We start from the raw sequence: 22,788 nt of genomic DNA, 5'->3' as shown, positions 1-22,788 counted from the left end.
AGACTCTGTAGGATTCAAGGTAAGAAAAAAATCTTCTGCTGTAAACCAGTTTCAAGGGAACAGGTGTTTTTTAGGTAGTTACTTCTCACAATAAGAAAAAACAAATAGCAATTTTCATATATTTACCCCCACAAGATTTCATAGGAAATGCAGGGTGAAATGGTACGTAGCATGAACTACAAATGTCTACTGCAGAGGGAGACAGTCCTGAGTGTATGTGCATTCATGTTTGGGCCTCTTCTCCCATGCAACAGTGATAGTGTGATAGATGTGATCTCCACAAATTGCACCAGGGGAGGCTCAGGTTGGATATTAGGAAACATTTCTCCTCCCAAAGAGCAGTGCTGCAGTGGCACAGGCTGCCCAGGGAGATGGTGCAGTCACTGTCCCTGGAGGTGTTGCAGGACTGTGTGGATGGTTAGTGGGCATGGGGGTGATAGTTCTACTAGATGGTCTTTGAGGGTTTTTCCAGCCTTAATGATTCTATGATTCTCAAGACCAGACACAAAGGACGTGGCTGTTTTGTGTTGGGTCAGGTAGTAGGAGCACACCTTTTAGGCCAGGCAATAAACCCTGTTCTATGTGTTCTATCGTGCAATTTCATGCTTCAAGATATGTCTTCAGCATTCAGTAAGACTTAAAATGGGAGGGCTTTGCCCCATTGCCACTCGTTCCTACAGGGTCTTCCACAGCAGGAGATTCACTGTTTCACATGGGAAGCATGATCTCAGAGCAGCATTAGGGAACTATCCAAGACATTTGCAGAGGAATAGATCAGTCAGTATACGCCTATCTAAAGCTTTAGAGCTTTAGAGAGAAGGGGTACCTGCGTGAAGGGGGCTCTCTAAGGCCCGGGCCTGCGGGCTAAAGCATCCCGCTCCCTTCGGAGCGAGGTGAGGCGGGGCAGGGCGGGGCGAGGCGAGCATCTTTCCCTCCCTCCTGCCTCCGCCCCAGGGCCGGCGGCCGGGGGGGACGCTGCGTCTGCTCGGAGCGGAGCGAGCCGTCCCCACGGCGGCCTCCACCGTCCTCTCCTTCCCCGCGGCGGGGCTGGGGGCGCGGCCGAGGCCGGGGCCTGCCCGCGGCGGGAGGAAATGGAGGCGGCGGCGGCGGCAGGGCTGGGCGGCAGCAGCAGCGGTAGTCGGAGCTGAGCGGAAAGGCGCCGCCGCCGCCGCCCGCAACCGGGGGATGCGGCAGCCGGGGCCGGTGAGTCGGCGGTATTTCCGCCTAGCGCCTTCCGAGCCGGGACGGGCTGCTGCTCCGCTGGAGGCCCGCAGGACGGCAGCCAGCTGGGCGGCTGGAGCAGGCCGGGAGACGCGGGGGGAGCCGGGTCGCCGTGCCTGGAGCCGCTGCGGGATGAGGCGCTGTGCCCCGCAGGAGGTTACTGTGCTCTAGTGATCGCGAAACGGGCGGACGAGGCCCGGCCCCGAGTGCGGCGGCAGGCCGGGCTGTCAGCGGCGGGACAGAGCTGCTGGGTGCCCTGCACGGAGGGAGAAGCTTTGCTAAGGGCTCTGGCAGGGACGGTTTTCTCCTCCTTAACTAGAAAGTTTGCTCCTGGTTAGCCAAGCTCCATCTCCCGTCCTTGGAGGTGTTCAAGACCAGGTTGGACGGGGCTCTGGGCAACCTGATCTAGTAAAGGTGTACGTTTGGTGGCCCTACCAGGCAGGGGGGTTGGAACTACGTGATCCTTGAGGTCCCTTCCAACCCGGGTCATTCTGTGATTCTGTGATCTCCTGCTTGCACCTGGAGTCTGGTTTTTGGGATGTGGATAGGTTCTGCTTGATGCAGCTCGTGGCTGTCACACCAGAATAGTATTCTGTGTTCCTGGTGCAGGCTCCCCGTGCTTTTATCCCACCCTTGAAGCAATGAGCACCTCAGCTTTTAGCAGGGTGAGGAAGTCCTGATGCTGGGATAATAGCTGCTGCCACACTACAAAGAGTGTTCAGGGCCTTGTGTGGCCCTGGTGTCTGTCTAGGAGGCTGGCACTCCCTGAGTGCCTTGCCATGCTTCCTAATGTGGCTGCCATCTACCAAAGGTAATGGTTGGACTAGATGATCTCCTAGGTCTTTTCCAACCTTGATAATTCTGTGATTCTGTGAAAGTTCCTTCACACCAAACCCTCTTTTGGCCCAGGAGGGTGATGCGGCTGTTGCGTTAGTTCTCTGCCTTCCCGTTGACAGGTGAGCTACACGTGCTCTGCAAACGCTGAGCTGTCCAGCTCTGTCTGTGAGAGCAGGAGATAAACATGTTAATGCTGTCAAGGTGCTGAAAAGCCTTCGGATAGAATCAGCTCTCAAAAATACCTGTTGTGATGTGCGTTATGATATTTAGCAGCGCCACTTGATTTTTAACAAATGAGCCTGTGAAAGATTTTGGCTCTTTTTATTTATTTATGAGAAATTGTCCAGATCTGTTAACTTTATGTGAATAGGGGGGGGGCTTTGATGAAAATGAATTGGATATCTCATCTCGCTCCTGTTTGTTCTTTGCTGTGCACTTCAAGTTATGCCATTAGTCATGTGCAGATAGGCAAGCAGGTTAATGGTTGGAGGCTCCTAGTGTGCTGCTGTCATTCACTACCCACTGTCCCACCAAGGAGCCCCTGCCCAGGCACCATAAGCTGCCAAGCAAGGGCCTATGCTTTGAGCTTTAATACTGCTTAAACCTTCAAGTCTCCTGCCATTATGTTCTGCATAGCCCTATTCATTTCCAGGGCATGTCTTTGGTTTCTGGGGATGGCTGCCAGCTCTCAGCATTGGTGGATCATATCTGCCGGCTCTATGGCTACCGGGGCCCAGCTTGCTTTGTTGATTGTCATTCATATTTGTACCTTAAAAACTCTTCTGAAGTAGATGGAAGGCCACCTTCTGGAGAGCAGGGGGGAATGGCTTAAGTAGCATAACAAGAGGAAAAGACAAAAATTCCCATTCAGGATAAATATTTAAATAGATGTGATACTGAGGGACATGGCTTAGTGGACATGATGGTGATGGGTTGATGGTTGGACTCATTAAAGTGAGAATGATGATTTACTTCAGTGCGTCACCTCAAATAGTTCTGCTTCTTGAGGTAGATACAGTTTTGTTTAGGTGCTGGAAGTGAGTAATCGTGCCAGCCATTGTAATTACATTTTGATATATCCTCTGACAACACAGTTCCATCAGAGAATATGGTTTTAGATTTGCTTTGTGCATAAATGGCTTTGTATTTTATTTTCAGCTTCAGAGTGTTGTGGGATAATAGTGGTGATTGTTATGGATGTGACTATGATCCTGTCCCATTTCTGGCCTACCCGTAGAGCAGAGGATCTGGCTGCAGGTGCTGACTGCTGTCATTTTCCAAGTCGGAGTGCACTGGAGCTACTCTCCCCACGGCATTCAACACAACTTCATGGAACTACAGTACATAAATTACTGAAAGCAACAGAGATATTCCTTACTGAAAGACATGCATCCATCATTGTTATGAAAATAGTTGGCCTAGCAGGGTACTCTGACTGTCAGAGCTCTGTTTCTGTTGGCTTTGTGTAGAGCAGGGATAGATGGGAAGGTCTGTCTCCCTTCCTGCCTGTTTAGGAAACACTTCTTTACAGAAGGGTAGTCAAGTACTGGAATAGGCTCCCCAGGGAGGTGGTTGAATCTCCATCCCTGGATGTGTTTAGGAGCCGTTTGGATGTGGTGCTCAGGGATATGATTTAGCAGAGGGTTGTTAGAGTTAGGGTACTATGGTTAGGCTGTGGTTGGACTTGATGATCTTCAAGGTCTTTTCCAACCTGGGTAATTCTATGATTCGATTCTATGATTCTGTTTCAGACCATTTTTCATGTCTTTGAAAAAGCAGCATATCTAAAAGCAAATGTGTGGTGAGTTCTGGTTTCTTGAACCAAAGACAACTGATATTGTAGTATGCTTCAAAATGAGGATCTTTGGGAGCTGATAGTTTGGGGAAAATTGGCATTAGTGTAATGGTATGGTGAGATTCCCCCATCTGTTTTCAGCTGCTTGTCTTGCCTGCACAGGTGTTTGGTGTACCCTGGAGATGTTTCACATCTGTCAGCTCCAGCAAGAGCTCTTCTTGGGAGCATTTGTATTGCTGGAAGGCAAAAGCTAGTTGGAAAAGCAGTCAGCACCTGTACCAGGAGAAAGGGTGTGGCAGATGGATGCATTGGAAGAATGTCAAAAGCTTCAGTTATTTAAGTTTTGTGGGTATGAAAAGGCAAGATATTGGTATACAGCCAAAGAAATAATACAGATTTTGCTCAGAAGCATTAACTACTGTGATTTTATCATCTTAGCTGGGAATGGGGGCCCCTACTCTCTGACAGTTCATTCAAGTGGCTCTGCAGAAATGTGATCACACACCATGCAGGTGGTTTTGTTTTGTTTTTTTGTGTGTCTACAAATCTCTCAAGACTGTTGTGAGAATCTCACTGTATAAAGTATTTGATTTAAATCCTATTTGGTGGAGTGTTACGAAGTTGCGTTATTGATATTCTCAAAAGGAAGAGTTCATTTATGGCTGGGAGCAAACCTCTCCTGTTGGCTGTGCGAGTAATACTTAGTATCATGGAAATCAAAACTTTCCAGTTGATACTTTACTGGCAACAAAAGTGACAAAAAGAAAAGCAACATTATTGCCTTTAAATACAGCTTTGGGTTAAGCTTAGCGTTCTGGCTCAGTAGCATCTGGCCTGTGGCTCTTGTAGGTTGGGCAGGAGAGGAGTGTGTTGTGTGTCCTGAGTTGACACAGGATAGCTATGAATACTGTTAACTCCGATCTGCTGACTGGCCACCCTGGGGTGGGGAGCTTTCCTCATTTTACCTTCTTGTCCTGTGATCAGTTGCCTCATAAATTTAAATGAGGGAGAAGAACTAGCCTCAAATAAAATAAAATAAAATAAAAAATGTGAGGTTTGATGGTTTGGCCCTGGGCAGCCTAATCCAATGGGTGGCAGCCCTGCACACAGCAGGGGTTTGGAACTGAATGGGCTGCCCAGGAAGGTGTGGAATCACTGTCCCTGGAAGTGTTAAGGAAACATTTAGATGTTGTGCTGAGGGACATGGTTTAGTGAGGAAATATTGGTGGTAGGTGGACAGTTGGGCTGGGCTTGGAGGTAATTTCCAAGCTTGGTTATTCTGTGATATACACAGCTAGAGTCTGGTTATGGAGAGCATTAAACTGGAACAAAAAGTACTCATGTGCCTTCTTTCCTCTTTCTAACAGGAAGCAACAACTTTATATGGCTCATGTCTGACAACATGCACCACCAGTGGCTGCTTCTAGCTGCATGCTTTTGGGTGATATTCATGTTCATGGTTGCCAGCAAGTTTATCACACTGACTTTTAAAGATCCAGATGGTAAGTTCAAGTTTAACGTTTGCTGGGAAAGAAGAGACGGTGTAATCATCCACATAAACACACATCCACACGCTTCCCAAGACATTACCATTCTTTTTCAGTAGGTCTGAGAACAGAACAAATAAATCTATAGAAATAACAGTGCTGATATTCAGTTCCTGTTTGTTTTGGTAGAAGTCTGCAAATTTTGTATCAGATCCCCCCCTTTTTTTTCTTGGTGGTTAGGAGCAGAAGAAAACCTGTTTTGCAGTTGTGTCTTGTGAGGTCCATTTATATACATCAATGTGAGAATCTTCATCTCCTAAGAAGAGAATTTGTGAACAAAATAGCGGAGCGAAGCTACCTGTTTTAAAAAGGACCAAAATAAAGCTCCCACAAGTTTCTTTCCTCCTGTAACTGTGGCAGCATAGTGTATAGCTTGATTTCATGCAAAGCTTGTTTTCTTTCACAGCACACTTAGCCTAGCCACCTCTGCCCTGCTTCTTGCATTCAGCTTTATCCTCTGCTGTTTGACTGACAAACAGCTTGTAGGCTTTTGCTGAGCATAAGTAGCCCAGATGGTGTTAAACTGGTGGGGAATTTAAGCCACTGGATGACACCACACAGCATGTTATAGTTTTCTGAAGAAAGTCCACCGAAGAGCTGGTGTTAGGAAAAAGAAAAGTCCTACAGAGAGCTTATGACACAATCTATAGTTCTAAGATATCTGTACTTCTGCATCTGCTCAAAATACACAAGAAGTATGTAACTTCTGAAGCACTGGGATCACTGTTGCTTTCTATATCTTTGACTTGATAGCAGATAAATATGCTGGGTGTACCTTTCAAAACCTATAGACTGACTTTGTAGATTACCTCAGTCTTAGCTTTTTCTGAACCTTGGTATATCTGCAAATGAACCAGCCTTATGTAAGGCAGTTAAATGTTCCTGTATTTCATGCTATGCCAACTCTTGTTTCTGAGCTTAAGTATTATGTGAGTGGTTATTTCCACCAGAAGTTGTCAGAGGAACTAAAATGTACTTAAAATAACAAATAACTGGAGCACACCCTCTGCGTTTATTTGCTTTCCATTATCTTGCCTTGCCATTTTTTTTCCCTTTTCTTTTTCATCTGTGCTGAATCCTCTTTCCTATTAGGATAGATCAGTGAGCAGGAGCTCTATAATATTTTAAGCTTCAGTCTTACAAAGCCACGAGTATGTATGCATTGGAGTCTGCAGTGTTTGTATTGGGACTGATGAAGGGAAGAAATGTGAATGTATCAGGAGAAAGCCTAAGTAAGCAGGATGGCTAATTCTGGAAGAACTTTTATTATATTAAAGAAATAATAATTAAAGAAACAAAACAAAACACAGAGATGTGCCAGGGGAAGTTCGGGTTAGATATTAAGAAAAATTTATTCTCAGAAAGATTGGTAATGCATTGGAATAAGTTGTCCAGGGAGGTGGTGCAGTCACTGTCCTGTGAGCCATGCAGGAGACATGTAGATGTGGCACTTAGGGATGTGGCATTCCTTTCAGTTTTAAGCTGCTTTTCCATTTGTTCCTTTTGTTAAAATCCAGCATAGGCACGGTGGAGTACTCCCTTATAAAGGGGGCATAAATTGTAGATGTCTTCTTGAGCATAAAACTGTAAACAATTGTGGATGCAGATGAAGAAAAACTATTCATAAAAGAATGAACTACATGAAGGGGAAAATAGTTCAGTTTGGATAGAAAGAAATCTTGAGGGAGAGATCCAGTTCTTTTCCCATTGTGGTGAGGGAAAACTTCAAATTATTATTATTATTTTCTTTCTGCATCGTGTAAGGCTACAGGCTTGTGTTATTTTTCACTTTCCCTGTAGCTTGCAAATTGCAGAAGATGCAGGAGGTTTTTCCCTCACATGCTTTTAATTTCATCTGGAACTATTAGCTGCTCTAAAATAATTAAAAAGAATGAATGTATTAACTGAATTTGTTTTCCTCCTTGTGGAAGTCTCTAAGGAAGAGCCTTCATTCCAGTAATAAATGATAAAGGGATCTTGTATTCTTTAGTGCTGATTAGATCTGTTGCTTAGAGCGCCAAGGAAATAAAGGTGCTTCTTAATAGTGCTTTCTTTATATTCTTTGGATAATGTCTAAGAGCTTTCAGTAGGTGAAACCTACCTACCAATATGGACGTTAGGCTGCGATTGGACTTGATGATCTTCAAGGTCTTTTTCAACCTGGCTAATTCTATGATTCTATGACGTGGGAAGGGCAGAAGCCTACTAGATTACAGTTTTCATTTAGATTTGCTGGAGGAAGTTTATTGAAAAATAAAAGTATTGTTCTGTCATATGCATCCAGTTGTTCTTCTACTAAAGAAAATGCAAGTATCAGATCTTAAGACCCGTGCAAATGTTATTATTTCTCTTGATATTTGGATTTTTAATTTCTCTGGGGTTTTTTTTGTATGCAGTTTGTTTTTAAAAGCCCCCTCAAAAAAGATTATGGTTGTGTTTCTTTGAGAAAACTAAATTAAAATTGCATCCAAAATTCCCAGAGAGTATGTTCTTTAAAATATTCATAGCCTCTCATGTCTTTTCTGGTACTTTCCCATCTGGAAATGAATCCTCAGGTTTTGTCTGCTTATTGTAGAGAATGCTTTTCCACTGTATTAGCTATAAAGCAGAAACTGTTGCTTTCCTCCCAACCTCCATAACGTTCTTGTCTTTTTTTTCCTTCTTCAGGCTATGGTGCCAAACAAGAGCCATTAATACTGACAGCTGTGACAAAAGTGGAGGAGGCACGTGTGCCAGAGGAAAAGCATTGGACTAAAGAATTCCAGGTGCATACCATTGAGATAAGAGTTTACACGTATTAAAAGAGAAATTATGTAAGGGTTTCCTGTGGTTAAAGGAACTGCTGGACAGGAATCGTTATTCAGACGTTTATTTTCATAGAGCCAAGAGAACTCCTTTCAGCTTCTCAAAGCTACTTTGTTACGGTATCTTTGTATCTATCCAAATTAATGCATTTCCACCTCTAGGAGAAAATAGTTGTACTACCACTTTTATCAAGTCAGGTCAATCAGTTTTTGCTGGCCCTTCTTATATAATGGCTTCATCTTGGGTTACTTATTATAGCGTCTTAGGTGTCTTGTTATAATCATCAGGTTCACAGTTCTTGAGGGCAAGCCTGAGTCTTGTCTATTTTCATTCCTCTTAGTTCTTTGTCTGGTCTTTCTGATTCTTTTTATCAGATACCATTTTTTTCCCTTCATCATATGTGCTCTTTGTGCTTTATGTAGCAGAATTTGTCCAAAGTGAGACACAACCACAATAGTATTCAATACAAGTCGATCCAAATGCAGTCATGTACTTTCAGAAATAAAACAGAACAGATGTGGTTCTTAGCAAATTCGTTGCTAATTCCATATGCAAATATGAACTTCAGGCTGTTTGCATGGAGGGCTAGAGCAAATTTTTTGCCATGGGGTAAATCAGTCACCTAATATTTAGAGTATTTCTGTAAAGCAGCGTGGAATGTGGGTATCTATGTAAGTATGGCACTTCTTTTTGTTGTTAAAGGAAGTTTAAGTTACCTTCACTGTACTTGGGAGAAAGGCTTTGTTCAGTGGAAGTCTGGTAGTTCCATGTAGCAAGTCTTAATATCTTCCTTTACTTGAATGGATGAGGATAATAAGGTTTCTTGATCTAAAACTATCCCCTCTTGACTTTGTGACAGTATGAACTGCAGAACAATAATATTGATTCTGGTTGCATGCAAAAGGAATTGTTTCAATAGATAAGCAATCTGTCAGGCCATTCAAGTTGCATGTTGTGAATAACTGGGGGCTCTTACAGTTCAGAATTTGATCTGAAAACTAAACATTTGTACTTCTTTCTTTCTCCCCTTCATTTTATAAAGCCAACTGGAAAAGCTTTTACTGGAAATCTGCTACACCATCCCCTGGTTCATATGGAAAGACTTGAGCTTCTCCGGAATGTCTGCAGAGACACTGCATTGAGAAATCTCTCTCACACTGCAGTTTCCAAGTTCGTCTTGGACCGAATATTTGTGTGTGACAAGCACAAGATCCTGTTTTGTCAGACACCGAAAGTGGGCAACACTCAGTGGAAAAAAGTCCTGATCGTTTTAAATGGTATCTACTCAGTTGTGGGTGTGTGGGTTTCTTTGAGGGGGAGGAAAGAGTGGAATCAGTTCAAATGGGACAAGACTAAAATGGATTCTTTCTGCCTTTCAGTGCGCTGATACTTAATTTCAGCTGCTCATTCGTCGCAGTTGCTTCTAATCCTCTCAGAAGATCTATTTTTAAAGAAAATAAACCTGTTCTTTTTGTGAAAATAAGTACTGTTATTGTTTGGCTCAAAAATTCTTTGAGTCATAATAGTACAGATCTGCATGTGGTAGGTAGGTTTGTTATCTTTGAAGGGGTGGCACTGATTTAAAGGGTTTGAAACAAATAAATTACAAGGTACCAGAATTCTCTAAGAAATGATTGTACAAAATCTTGAATCCACCAACTTATAACTTCACTTTTTAGGGCATGAGGAAAGCTTATTAGAATTCAGGAGCAGATCTGTAGTGGTGAAATCATATGCATGTGTAACCACCAAGCCAAGAGTTAGGAAGATTCTGAGGCATTTAAAGGTAGAGTTTCATCAACAAAGGTATGTTATAAAAGACTAAAAGTAGGAGTAAAAGTACTGGCATTTGAGTAGCAATCTACGAGGCAAGCTCTGTCTACGTGTACCCTAGCATGCACATCTAGTAGCATGGCACGCCAATACAAGTAAATGATTTCCTCAGGGTTTCCCACTGCATTACTGCGTGCACCCATACTTAACTTGATCATATTTAATATAACACACCTTTATTTGACGTAAAGCATCATCTTGCTTGTCTGTGTACCAGGGCTGTGAATTTCCAATATATAGTCAGGACAGTTGGAGTCCTTCAGTGGTTTTGCAAGTGACACAGCTCATCAAAGTATGGGTGATACCTGAACACTATGAACCAATCCTTCTTGTGATGAGAACTCTGAGAACATCCAGCTCCACACTTCTGTTTATGTTTTCTTGACCTTGCATGAGGTAGTTCACATACCAAGAAGGAAAGAGTCACAAGTTGACAAAGGAACTGAGTCCCTCAGCAAAACTTTTGTACAAAGGAGCATATCTCCAAAGACTTGAATATTTGTTTCAGTTTTGATCTATGGATCAGAGCTTAAAATCCAGTAAAGATATGCACTTGTTTCCTAAATGTCTATTTAAACAGCACTTGACAAAAAATACTAAGTATGAAACTACATGAATGCATTAGAACTACCTTCCCTTGCCTGATTTGAACAGACAACATGCAAAGAATTGCTCAGGACAGGCAGAGTTTTTTGTCTGTGTTCAGTAGAGGATAACTGATGTCTTACTAGCAGGGAACTTTTCACTTTCAGATTGCAAGTTCAGGCATGTTGGATAATGATAGAGAATTGTGTCTGTATAAATACTGGTCGCTTTTGCCTTGGTCTGCCAATGTGCAAGTGTGTGCTGATGAAGACCATCTCTTTCATTGGTCTAACTTTCCTCTCTTTGGGTATTTTCCAAAAATGGAACTGATACTTAGAGGGAAATACACTGCATCTAAAAGTGGTGTGTGGAGGTTCAGGATGGGGAAACACAGCTGTGGCACCATGGGGAAACTAATTCTGATACTGCTTGTATTGCACCTCAGCTCTGGATGAATAAAAAGCATTCAGTTTCTGAGGTATCTAATCTGACATCTAACTGTGCACATGGAATTCCTGTAGAGCACCAAATAATATAGTTAGAAAACTCAAATTAATAAAGCATTTCCCCCCGCACACAAAATGATAAATCTGAGCTGTGTGCATTATTCACCACAATAATGACTGCTCCTAAGGTTTTTATTGGAACTTTAATTATGCGCATTACTTCTGTGGTAAGAATATTGGAACAGAGAATGCTGCAGAGGCTTTCACCTAAACAGCTTGCTTTGCATCAGCCTGTTCTTACTACATGTTGCCTTTCTGAAATGATGCTCTGCATGAAGGCTTAATCCTGAGGCCCAAGAGGCCACATGAGATGTTTCTCAAGGTCACAACAGCTTCCAGGACTGGATTCTTAAAAAGAATGCATGAGTATTTAGTGACAGGTTTACTTGTCAGTTTACATCCTTGGGGCTGAAAAAAAAGAGTATCTGGAGGCTTTTTTTTATTGTTAATTTTAGTGCTTTTCAATCCGTGCAATATTGTATGACTGGAATTTTTGTTTGAGATAATTGTAGCCATTAAAGGAATTTTATGGATCCTAACAGCACAGTGCTTTTGCATTGACACAGTTACAAAAGCAGCCCAGAGCGTTTATTTTTTGCTGGTGGTGGAAACTCAGGAAAAATGCTGATTCCTTCTCTGGAGTTAATTCTCAAAGTCTTTCCCCCGTTTGTATGTGTGGGCAGAGGAAAAGACAATGAGGACACTGAAGAGGGAAGTTACAGGCTTAAGCATAATAGCTGATGACCATGTCCCATGGTCTTGGATTTTGGTGTCAGATAGCCTTGAGATCTGGGCTTGTTTAGCTTGGGGAAGAGAAGGCGCCAGGGAGACTTCCTTGTGGCCTTCCAGTAGTCGGAGTGTATAAACGGGAGGGGGGTTTACAAGGATGTATAGAGATAGGACAAGGGGGAATGGTTTTAAACTAAGACAGGGGAGGTTTAGGTGAGATATTAGGAAGAAGTTTTTCACATGGAGGGTAGTGACACACTGGAACGGGTTGCCCAAGGAGGCTGTGGATGCCCCATCCCTGGAGGCATTCAGGGCCAGGCTGGATGTGGCTCTGAGCAACCTAATCTGCTGGTTGGTGACCCTGCACATAGCAGGGGGGTTGAAACTGGATGATCATTGTGGTCCTTTTCAACTTAGGCCATTCTGTGATTCTATGAGAATTCTGACAGTTTTCATCTTTTCAGTCAGGATCTTTTGTCATTTAACAGCATGAAACATAGTAACCATAAACACTGAAAATAAGGGAAACAGGGAGATAAACCAAAAAGCTGTGAGCGGAAGGGATGCTTGGTTTTGCTTTTTTTTAAATCCCTCTTGAAAAAATCCTCTTGCTCTCTTTTCAATTTTTTCCTAGGAGCATATTCTTCCATAGATGAGATCCCCGAAAGCATTGTACATGACCATGAGAAGAATGGCCTTCCACGCCTGTCCTCCTTCAGTGACTCTGAAATTAAAAAGCGGTAAGAGATGGATGGCTTCCTGGGGACGTAGCAGGGGCCTGGAGTCAGGAACGGGGTGAGCAGAGAGGAGAGCTAACATTCAGCTGGAACACTTCATGCCAAAGCAATGATTTGTCTAACTACCTGGCACTGAAAACTGCAACCTTCTGTTGCATTCAGCTGCATTGAGCCACTTTTCTTGTGTGACTGTGTATTTCTCTTTTATTTTGAGCTTACCCTCATAATGTTAAAAGCATCTTGAATTCAGAGCTTTCAGCATCACAAAGGATAGGGAGCTAGGAGATATGGTTTAGCTGTTTTCTGTAGGTATGGTAAAGGGAGGACGGTTGGACTAGATGATCTTATAGGTCCTTTCCAACCTTGTGCTTCTATGATTCTATGATATGGTCTCCTGTTTATTAGGATTCTGATAAACTAAGCTTCTCCATCTGTAATAGAATTTGAAAGGTGAGGAAACTCTACTTACACTTTGTCCTGTATAGAAAAACTTACAGTGAAGAATACAAACATGGTATTTCAAGTACAATTGATGATAGTACTGATGGACTGTGCAAATAGCGTAAGATTTATCTTGCTCTCTGTGGTCAGAGTTTCCATACAGTTTGTAAGCCTTTGCTAAGCGCTGCTTATATTTTCATAATTATTCAATCTTTTTTTTCTCCTTCTTCTGTTTAGACTGAATTTATACTTCAAGTTTTTTATCGTTAGAGATCCATTTGAAAGACTTATTTCTGCATTTAAAGACAAGTTTGTGCACAATCCTCGCTTTGAGCCTTGGTACCGACACGAAATTGCTCCCAGCATCATTCGTAAGTACAGGAGAAATCGCATGGAGACCAAAGGGCTGCAGTTTGAGGATTTTGTGCGCTATCTGGGTGACCCCAACCACCGATGGCTGGATGTCCAGTTTGGTGATCACATCATTCACTGGGTAACCTATGTGGAGCTCTGTGCCCCCTGCGAAATCACGTACAGTGTGATTGGACACCATGAAACCCTGGAGGACGATGCTCCCTACATTTTGAAAGCAGCCGGCATAGACCGTCTGGTATCGTACCCCACGATCCCACCTGGCATCACAGTGTACAACAAAACAAAAGTAGAGAGGTATTTTTCAGGAATCAGCAAGAGAGACATAAGGCGCCTGTATGCTCGGTTTGAAGGCGATTTTAAACTCTTTGGGTATCGGGAGCCAGATTTCTTGCTTAACTGACACTTGGGATAAGCTCTGGGGAAGTGTCTTAATGGAAACCTACGTGAATACCAGCTGCAACGCTGACAGAGATGAGAATGACCTTTTGTTTTCTAGCTTTTTGATGTTACTCCGTTCTTCCGTGAAATATGTGTCACATGAAGAGTTAGGGGCTTATAGTTGTTGCTTACTGACCGTATTTTCAATATGTGACATTGCAATCCGTTAGGAATGGAGTCAGTTATCTAAAACACGGGGATTCCATTTCTCCCTTTTCCCTCCAGGGAGAAAAAACAATGGAAAAACAAATGGGCGATAGTCTTCCTCCTTCTTCTCCCAGGCACAAAGCAAGTTGAAGACGCTGTGAAGTATTTAGAAAGATGGCAGTTTCACTGCAGGTTAACGCTGATGTGTGCGTGAGCTCGATGATTCATGCTCATGAGAAGGGCACGCAGTCTCCCATGAGCTTTGATAATTAGAGGCCAGTACAGGACTAAAGATTGATCGAATGCTTTACAAGTAAAATCATCTAGTTTCTGTCATGTGGCTGCTATAATAATAGTAATGCTGATCTAATCCCATTTTTGTTTGTCACAGAATGAACTCGATTAGACAGGAGCTTTAGAACTGTTCAGAAAGGGGCTGGTTCTAGAGCCCAGTTATCTTTGTACTTTTGTCAAGTGTTTATTGTACTTACTACTGGTCTATTGAGCCTCATCATTCTACCCTTGATTTTCAAGGTATTATTTAACTCCTGGCTGTGTAAGTTATCTGAGAATACCAGAATCAAATGGAGCATACAAGAAACGTGAAACTGTCAGGGGAAGTGTAAGGAAAAATGACTTAAAGAATTAATTTTATTTGTGGGAACGTATACAGAAATCAAAGATGCCACATGTTTTGTTTTGTCTTCTAACAGTCGAGATTAATAAAGAAGCCACAAAAGCAGGCTGACCTATGGAAGAGCTGCTAGAGTTAATGGTCTTCCTTTTTCTGCCTTGCTCACTGTTCAGTACCTTGCAGAACAGAACGTTCCTTTCCCTCTGAAAATCCATCCCCCTGCTGCTGAAATAGGCAGTATTTGGATCTTTCTGTTTTCCAGTGATTCGCTGCTATGGTGCCCTTAGTTTTAAAAGCCCAACATTTGTGTTACCAACAGGTGAGGTGGCAGCTTGCCGAGAGATTGAATTTCACATTTCTGTACTTGTTTTGTGTGTCAAAAAACAGAAAACCAGAACTGAATGAATGCAGCCATAACAATTGCCCGTGCTTTCATTCTGTCTGATAAGGAGATGTCTCATGTTTGAGCTCACCAGCAATAAGCATCTGTGTGCTGCTGCCTCACCCTGCACTTTGTTGCTCTGTCCAAATCGAGTGTGCAACTGGTGCCCTAAAACCCTGATCCTAAAGGTTTACTATTCAGATCAGTGTAACGTTACTGGCTGGATATGCTGCTGGCTGTCAAGTGTGTATAGAATCAACTTTTCCATGCAGCCCAGCATGTTTTCCATAGCTCCTCTATCAGCGCAAGGAAGCATCTCGCACTTGTGATAAAGGAAAGCTGTGCCAAGCTGACGTGGGGGCTGCCATCTGCAGAAAGGAAGCCCTGTTGTGGCTGGATGTGGTTTCAGAAAGATCCCAACAGTCTCAATGAAATGAGGGAGGACCATTTGCCGACCATCATGAGAATAGTCCCAGGTAGCAAATCTCCAAAGGTGTTATTATATCATCATGGTTAATTGAGATAAAGCAATGGTTCCAGTGCCCTAACTCGATAGTTCTTAACAAACGATAAAAAGATGTTAATAGCTCCAGGTTTCTCTGTTTTTCTTACTATGGGAGCTTAGCAAAATGTATTGTTAAACACATTTTGGAGCTAATGAGCTGATGGATTACCTCTCTGCCGATCTAAAATGTAACGGCATGAATAATGTATAGAGAATTCAGGCCTTAAAGAGTTTAATTCTAATAAAGACAAAAGTAGAATTGTTTTCCACTGAAAGCACAAGTTCCTGATACAAATGCATCTGGTTTTATTTTCTTGGGTAAATTACTTTGTGTATCAAAAATGGCCAGCTGGGAATTGCTGCGTCAATCTCCAGTAACAGCATTTAACAGTGTTTTTTTTTCCTAGTGGCTTTCTGAGTTGAGTTCTCTGGGCTCTTGAGACTGAAGGAATTAGTTCCAGTATAGGCAGAGTGAGCAGAGCGTGCTGCGGTGGGAAGGAGGCTCTTGCCCTGCTAGTCATAATGAATTAAATGGCTGTGTTTTATTTCAACTTAATGGGACGCTGTGCAAGGCTTTTACTAATTCAGTGGCATGTATGAAAGCTATTAGGCCGTTAGGACATCGTTTGCCTAGCAAACCATGCCCACTGCCCACGTCCCTCAGTGCCACGTCCACACGGTTCTTGAACACCTCCAGGGACGGTGACTGCACCACCTCCCTGGGCAGCCTGTGCCACTGCAGCACTGCTCTGTGTGAGGAGAAGTGTTTCCTAATATCCAACCTGAACCTCTCCACATGAGGCCATTTAGTTTCTTAACTAAACATTAACATTCAACATTAGTTTCTTAGATGTTAAGGATGCCTTGTCAGTGTCTGTGCTTGAGAAGACCTCTGTGAGGTCAGAAGCAGCATTGTGGGTGGTGCAGAACTCCCCTCTGCCTTTCTGTGCCTCTGCTGTGAGGAAGGGTTTACCATTAAGTTATCCTCTTAGCAGCAAAGCCCGCTGTGACCGGGATGAAGCAAGCAACATGAGGCCTGTGGCTATGCAGCTGGTAGCTACAGGCTGCTGTAGGAGCAGAGTGCTGCTCAGGGCTCACTGCTCTGAAGTCAGCATTTTCCCTTTCAGTGCAGGCAGGAGGGAAAGGGAAGAAAGCTGTGTGTTTGCTTTGTGGCAAAGACCTGGAGACTTTGTGCTGAAGGGAGCTTGAGGAATCTTTGCTGCAGGTGTTAGGGGAGCAATGTGCCATTTGTGCCGTGTACATGCACACCGAAGGAGCAGCCACCAGTCTGAGAGAGTGCACACGGCAGCGTGAAAGCATAAGGCATCTGCTCCCATTGTCTGCCTGATGTCACGACAAGGAAAAAAGTGCTTTTCCTTCTCTTCCTCCTCCCTGTAGTCTTATTTATTCACTTTTCTTTCCCTTGTCCTGAGAGGTCTATGTGTGACACCTGGCGTTCTTATCAGAAGGGTGGATGAGGCTGCAGGAAGTACAGAATATCCTCTGTAACACCGGAGAACACAAAGAGGAGATAAGAAAATTGCTATGAGTCACTTGTGGCGATGGTGAAACATCAAGATTGCATGAGATACCAATTCAGTGTTTCACGTGTTGGTCAGGAATCCACTGAAGGAAAAATATTGCTGTTCTGTACTTGGAATCCTTGCTTGTATGTTTTGAGTGAGTTCCAGTAGGGTTTTATAGCAAGTGGATTTGAAATCTGCCATACAGCTAAGCTTCACTTTGGATCTGCCTACTTTACTCTCTTTCTGCTTAGTGAATAGAGTAAAAGCAGGTTCTTTTCACTTACTGTTTCCCCAGTTTCTGGCTGTTCGTTGAAATACTCTACATTTTGTGCTCTTAAAAAGGCAGTGAGCATCCTGGAGCGGCCAGGTCTCCCAAGCGCACCTCTATGCCTCTGTCTTCATTGCAGGCTGCTTTCATCTGTCAGCATCCCTTTGCCTTATATTAGCGTTTCAGCCCAGCTCTTTGCCCTAAAGCCTGTTGAGATTTGTGTTCATGATTAAAATTACACATTGAGAAATGTGTGGGAGTAAAGGGGTTAGGGAAACAGTTACGGCAAGAAAAACAAAACCAAAAGGCAAAGCACAAGGGACTTCCACACCTGTTTCACATTTCCACCCCATTGCTCTTGTTTCTTTGCTCTTCCTTGGATGTTTTTGGGACCTACGTGATTTTCCTGCTGGTGTCTCAGCTGGTAACTGGGACAGACTCCTAGACTGGACCTTTGTCCCATCAAATGCTACGTGTCTGCATGGCAAAGATGTAGCAAAGCTGTTATTTCCTTGATTTATGTCAGAATTGCTTCCAGAAGAAAGAAGAGGAGGAAAAGCCTGGGGCAGGGGCTTTTCACCTCTTCATTTAATCTCAATGCACTGTTTAAATGCATCTCTGTGTGGGAGCTTAAGACACAGCAGTAAGATGCAGTTGGCTGGGTTGTGTCTTTTTAATTGTTTAGTTTAGTTTCTGTGGGCTTAGGGTTGGATGAATAGCTTCTTTGAAATGCCATTATGATGGCAAACAAGGCAGGTGCCTTACTGCTGTCACCAGGTGAGGACCTATTGTATGATTGCTTGCCAGAGAGAAAATCACTTCATTAGATAGTGATGTATATATATATATTAATATAATCCTCTTACTGATGGATTTTGAGCTTGAAATACACCATGGCCAGTTTTCTTTGTACTCTCTTCTCCTGTACTGGAGCAGTATTTGCAGAGTTTTCATGTCTCTGCTATTTTGAAGCTTCTTTTCTGAAGCTTCTGGCTGGAAATGCTTCAGATTTAAACATGTTGTGTTGGAATTTAAGGAAAGTATGTAACTGGACTATAGATAGGCCAGGAGGACCCAACAGGCTTTACTGCAGAGCTGTAAGGCCAAAAGACAACACAGTTGCAGACAGCCCAGTCTGTATCGGCCAGGAGACTGGCATCACACTAACATAGAGTTTCTTCTCACCTGGATGCCAGCCCCAGGCCAGCAGGCTGACTTGAGTGCCTGAGCAGCACAGGGCACACTGACATCGCTGTGCAAGGAGACCCTGCAAGGCTCCGCTGCTCAGATGAGTATTGCCTCCTACAAATGAGTCACGAAGCTTCAGTTCTCCTCTTCTTTCCTGTCCTAGAAGGGCAGAATGATGAGTGCTCTCTGCAGAAGGGAGCTGCTATTGTCAGAAATGGAGGTGGTTGCTGCAGGCATGGCGCATCTAATCAGTTTTATTGATGGCTGCGCCATATAAGCAAAACTTTTCCGTATGAGGCTGTGGGTATTAAAGATATTTGTAACGTACGTAGGGAAAGCGTAAAGTTCCTGTAGGAGACAAAGCAGGAATCCAATATTAATGCCTCTATTATCAGCAGATGCTTTTATAAGACAGTTGTAACCTGTGGGCTCAATCATGCAGGGCGAATTCAGCATGTAGGCTGCCAGCATTTGCTGCTAATGCAGATGATGCTGAATACTGTCTGGAGCTAATCTGATGCATTGGTTTAATTTTTCTCTGACACAGAAATGATCAGAGGTGCGTGTGCTTGCAATCAGGGCCGCAATCTAACACCCCAGGTGATGAGTGAAAACTCTCATCAGCCACCTGATTCTTTCACATGGAATTCCCAATGCTCTATTCTGAAACACATTGAAGTCTGCTGAGCATCTTACCTGTGCTATAGGCACAGAAAGATTTACTTTCCTCTACTGTCTGCTCTTGTGCTCTTTCAATTCCTAGCCCAGCAATAGAGGTGATTTTCTCAATCATGCCATAGGCGCTGTCATATAAACACCTGATCTGAACACTCTAACATCAGCGTTACTTACCTTTTGAGCTTGACTACACAGTTTCAGTGCTGAAGGAGTTTGGGGGAGGATAGTGTTGACGTGAGCATTTATGAGCAGTGACAGACTGTTTCTTGAGGGACAGTCACACTAATTCACTCTAGTGGTGAATATGTGAAGAGCACATGTCAAAAGAAAGGCACAATATACGTTTTCCTTCACTTCAGTCTTAATTCCAGGAAAAGAGTTGACCTGTGTAATTCTTCTCTGCTATGGGATGTGCATTAATGCACTGTTGAATTCATAATACACTGCATGTGCAGATTGGTGGCCCTCTGACCTTCTGGACTCAAAACTAAGCAATCAATGGCTTGACACCAAGTGACAGAGCGTGACAAGCAGGGTGATGCAAGGGGTCATTATTATTTGATATCCCTGATCTTGGGTGATGAGCCAGAATGCACCTTCAACTGTTGTGTGGGAGGCATTAAACTGTGCATTGGGCAGGGAAAGGGAACAATCCTGGGCATCAGTGCGGGATAGGGACATACTAGGACAAGGAGCAATGGTCTAAAACCTGAATGCAGGAAGTCCCACGCAAACATGTGGAAGAACTTCTTTGTGGTAAGGGTGTCAGAGCCTGGCACAGGTTGCCCAGAGAGGCTGTATAATCTCCTTCTATGGAGATATTCACTACCTGTCTGGATGCCTACCTGTGCAACCCACTTTAGCAGCGGGGTCAGACTCCATTATCTCTTGAGTTCCCTTCCATCCCCTGTAATTCATCTGTGATTCAGTGATTCTCTCTCCAGCCCACTTGGCATGCAAGTAGGGCTTGTTGTAGGATCCCTTGGACCACAAACAAAGCGAGCTTGCTTAGCTGTTCTCCTGACCTCCTTACCTTGTTTTCCACGAGCACCTCCTTACCCCTTGCAATGTGATCTCCTGCTCACACGCCGTCTTCACAGTAACGTGTACTGGGTGTGACGTGCTGAGCAATACGCAAACAGCAATTTCACTTCTCAGGAAGTTCCTCTGCCTTGACAGCTCATGCTGTTGACTCACGACAGATCTTTAACCTGGAGAACCAGTGTTCCAGACCCAGTTTTTTTCTGGAGGACAGGACTGTGCCATGCACCTGAGCTGCACTGCATGTGCACTGTGTGTTTCAGAGTTATGCAGCAAGTGCTGGATGGCTGCTAAGTGTTGTATTGATTCACACCCACATAGCAACTGAGATGTGCAGCTTATGGTAGGAACACTAAGCCCCCTGTTTGTTCACAATGCATTCACAGCTGCAAAAGCCATAGGGTATTTGTGTGAAGGCAATGAAACGTGCATGGCAAAAATCATTGTAAGTTGGTATTGGTTAGCTTCCACCATTATTGCTTTTTTAACCAATTGGGTAAGTCTTTTGGTTTCTTTTATGGGATGGGAGGGCGTCCAGGGTCAGATTCTGGAAACAAAGAGAGTTATTTTTATTAATTAAGAAAAACTATGTTTGAGTTCTAAATTAAATCAGAATACTCTTAAGCTTTCCTGCTGTGAGTGCTTTTACACAGAACTTCTGGCAGAGAGTCACCATTCCTGTGCCCAATGTTTGCTATTTAGGCATGTATTCAGGGATTTCTGGTGAAGACAGGGCGATATTAATGCCTCTGTGCAAGCCCAAGTGAAATTTCACCCAAACTTGGGCATACAAATCCAAGACAGCCTGTGTCCAACCAGCATGAATGCGCAAGGGCTAGAAAATATTGTGTTAGGATCTGCATCCTCATCTGGTTCATATATAGTTCACTGGTTCGCCGCGAGGAGACTCTGTACTCATCTATTCTGACTTTCTGCATCATAAAGTCTTTAAACAGTATTTCTGAACTTATTCTGTGTTGACCAAAGGTGCACAATTAGGAAAGAGGAGAAGGAGGGAGGAATCTGACCTGAATTTACAGAAGTCCATTAATGGAGAATTCATTGCAGCCCTTAGTAAAATATCTCCACGTTAATTACCTTCACAGTTAATTACCTTCAATTATCATCACAGTTACGTATTTAATATTTATTTCTAGTCCAAGCTTTCTTCAGCCTTCATGTACCAAAGCTTATGATGCCTCACTTTGCTACAGCCAGGAGATTAAATGTGACATCAGTTCTGGCGTAAATGCTGCACCTCACCATAACAATCATCAGCACTGGAAAGAACTGGGACTGACGTGTCCTAGTGGGGTTTCTGTTGCTCCTGATTTTCTTCAGATACATCACAGCTTGTGTAACCTTCCACAGAGTAAGGCTCTGTTCTTGGCATGGTCTGCAGAAGCACTGTCAGATTTTCAACTTCTTTGACCGCATATGTTGGTCTCATGATATATGGGCTGAAGAGAAATGGAAAGGGATACATATAAACAATACTGCAGAGCTTTGTTTCTCCAGCATTGTTTCCACAGATCTGCTTTAAGAATCAAATTGGGCTGGCAGGAGGAGCTGTTTTATTCCCTTGTGGGAATAAAACGCTTGCTTGCTATGGAGAAGGCATTTAAATTTGCAGCTGTGTGGCAGCAATCTATATCTTTCTGGAAATCACCTGCATTTATTCGGTGACGGCTTAACGGCACTGTCACCTCTTCTCCTTGACCTTACAAAGGAGATGCAAGGATTAGGTTTCCAGACGCTATGAATCCCTTTCTTAGAGACCAGTTTGAATTTCAGTCTGAAGTGAGACATTTTGCTGGGCACATGTTGGAGCACATTAGTCATGCAAGCGGTTGTAACCCATCGGTGACATTTGTCTGTGTTACTCTACCTGGTTAGCTGACACCATCTCCGTGGTACTTGAAATCTGCTGACTTTACTGAAGGGTTGGGCTTGTTATGCTGCCTAGAAAAACAAGGAAGTTGAAGGACGCTGTTTAGATAAAGTTTACAAAGGATCTGAGCCAATCGTGATGGGGAGAAGAGACATCTCAAAAGGAAAAGAGTTTTGGAGCCTGCTGATGACTCATTTCATAAAACCAGAATATCAGCATGTATATGTGTGATGAATAAAGGTAGATTATATATTCTGTACAGGTTGCTTGAGAGTAGGTTGGAAAATGACTTATTCTCAAGGTAATGTATAAATTAATGATCACAGAATCATAGAAAGGTCTGGGTTGAAAAAGACCACAATGATCATCTGGTTTCAACCCCTCTGCTATGTGCAGGGTCACCAACCACCAGACCAGGCTGCCCAGAGCCACATCCAGCCTGGCCTTGAATGCCTCCAGGGATGGGGCATCCACAACCTCCTTGGGCAACCTGTGCCAGTGCGTCACCACCCTCTGTGTGAAAAACTTCCTCCTAATATCTAACCCAAACCTCCCCTATCTCAGTTTAAGACCATCCCCCTTGTCCTATCACTGTCCACCCTCGTAAACAGCCGTTCCCTGCAGACAACTATTAGTATTCTTCATTAGGACATTTAAAATACACCTCCTGGTTGTTGGT

General features: G+C 43.4%; 1 protein-coding gene and 1 long non-coding RNA gene across 2 annotated transcripts; one reads left to right on the top strand and one right to left on the bottom strand.

Annotated features, from left to right (window-relative positions):
- The first annotated feature begins 1,089 nt into the window (after positions 1–1,089).
- CHST10 (carbohydrate sulfotransferase 10) lies at positions 1,090–15,781 on the top strand. Its single transcript, XM_015850490.2, has 6 exons — positions 1,090–1,203; positions 5,221–5,355; positions 8,068–8,165; positions 9,248–9,482; positions 12,493–12,598; positions 13,274–15,781. Exons 2-6 carry the CDS (start codon positions 5,244–5,246, stop codon positions 13,809–13,811), a joined length of 1,089 nt encoding a protein of 362 aa, XP_015705976.1. The 5' UTR covers positions 1,090–1,203; positions 5,221–5,243; the 3' UTR covers positions 13,812–15,781.
- LOC116652651 lies at positions 14,336–22,506 on the bottom strand. Its single transcript, XR_004305794.1, has 2 exons — positions 22,107–22,506; positions 14,336–21,678 (listed from the first exon to the last, which is right to left on the bottom strand). It is a non-coding gene; the product is annotated as an uncharacterized LOC116652651 (long non-coding RNA).
- Between the last annotated feature and the right edge of the window lie 282 nt (positions 22,507–22,788).

This window comes from Coturnix japonica, chromosome 1 (assembly GCF_001577835.2).
Source record: "Coturnix japonica isolate 7356 chromosome 1, Coturnix japonica 2.1, whole genome shotgun sequence".
NCBI classification, from domain to species: Eukaryota; Metazoa; Chordata; class Aves; order Galliformes; family Phasianidae; genus Coturnix; species Coturnix japonica.
Note: the sequence above shows the minus strand (reverse complement) of the source record. Positions and strands in the feature narration are given on the sequence as shown.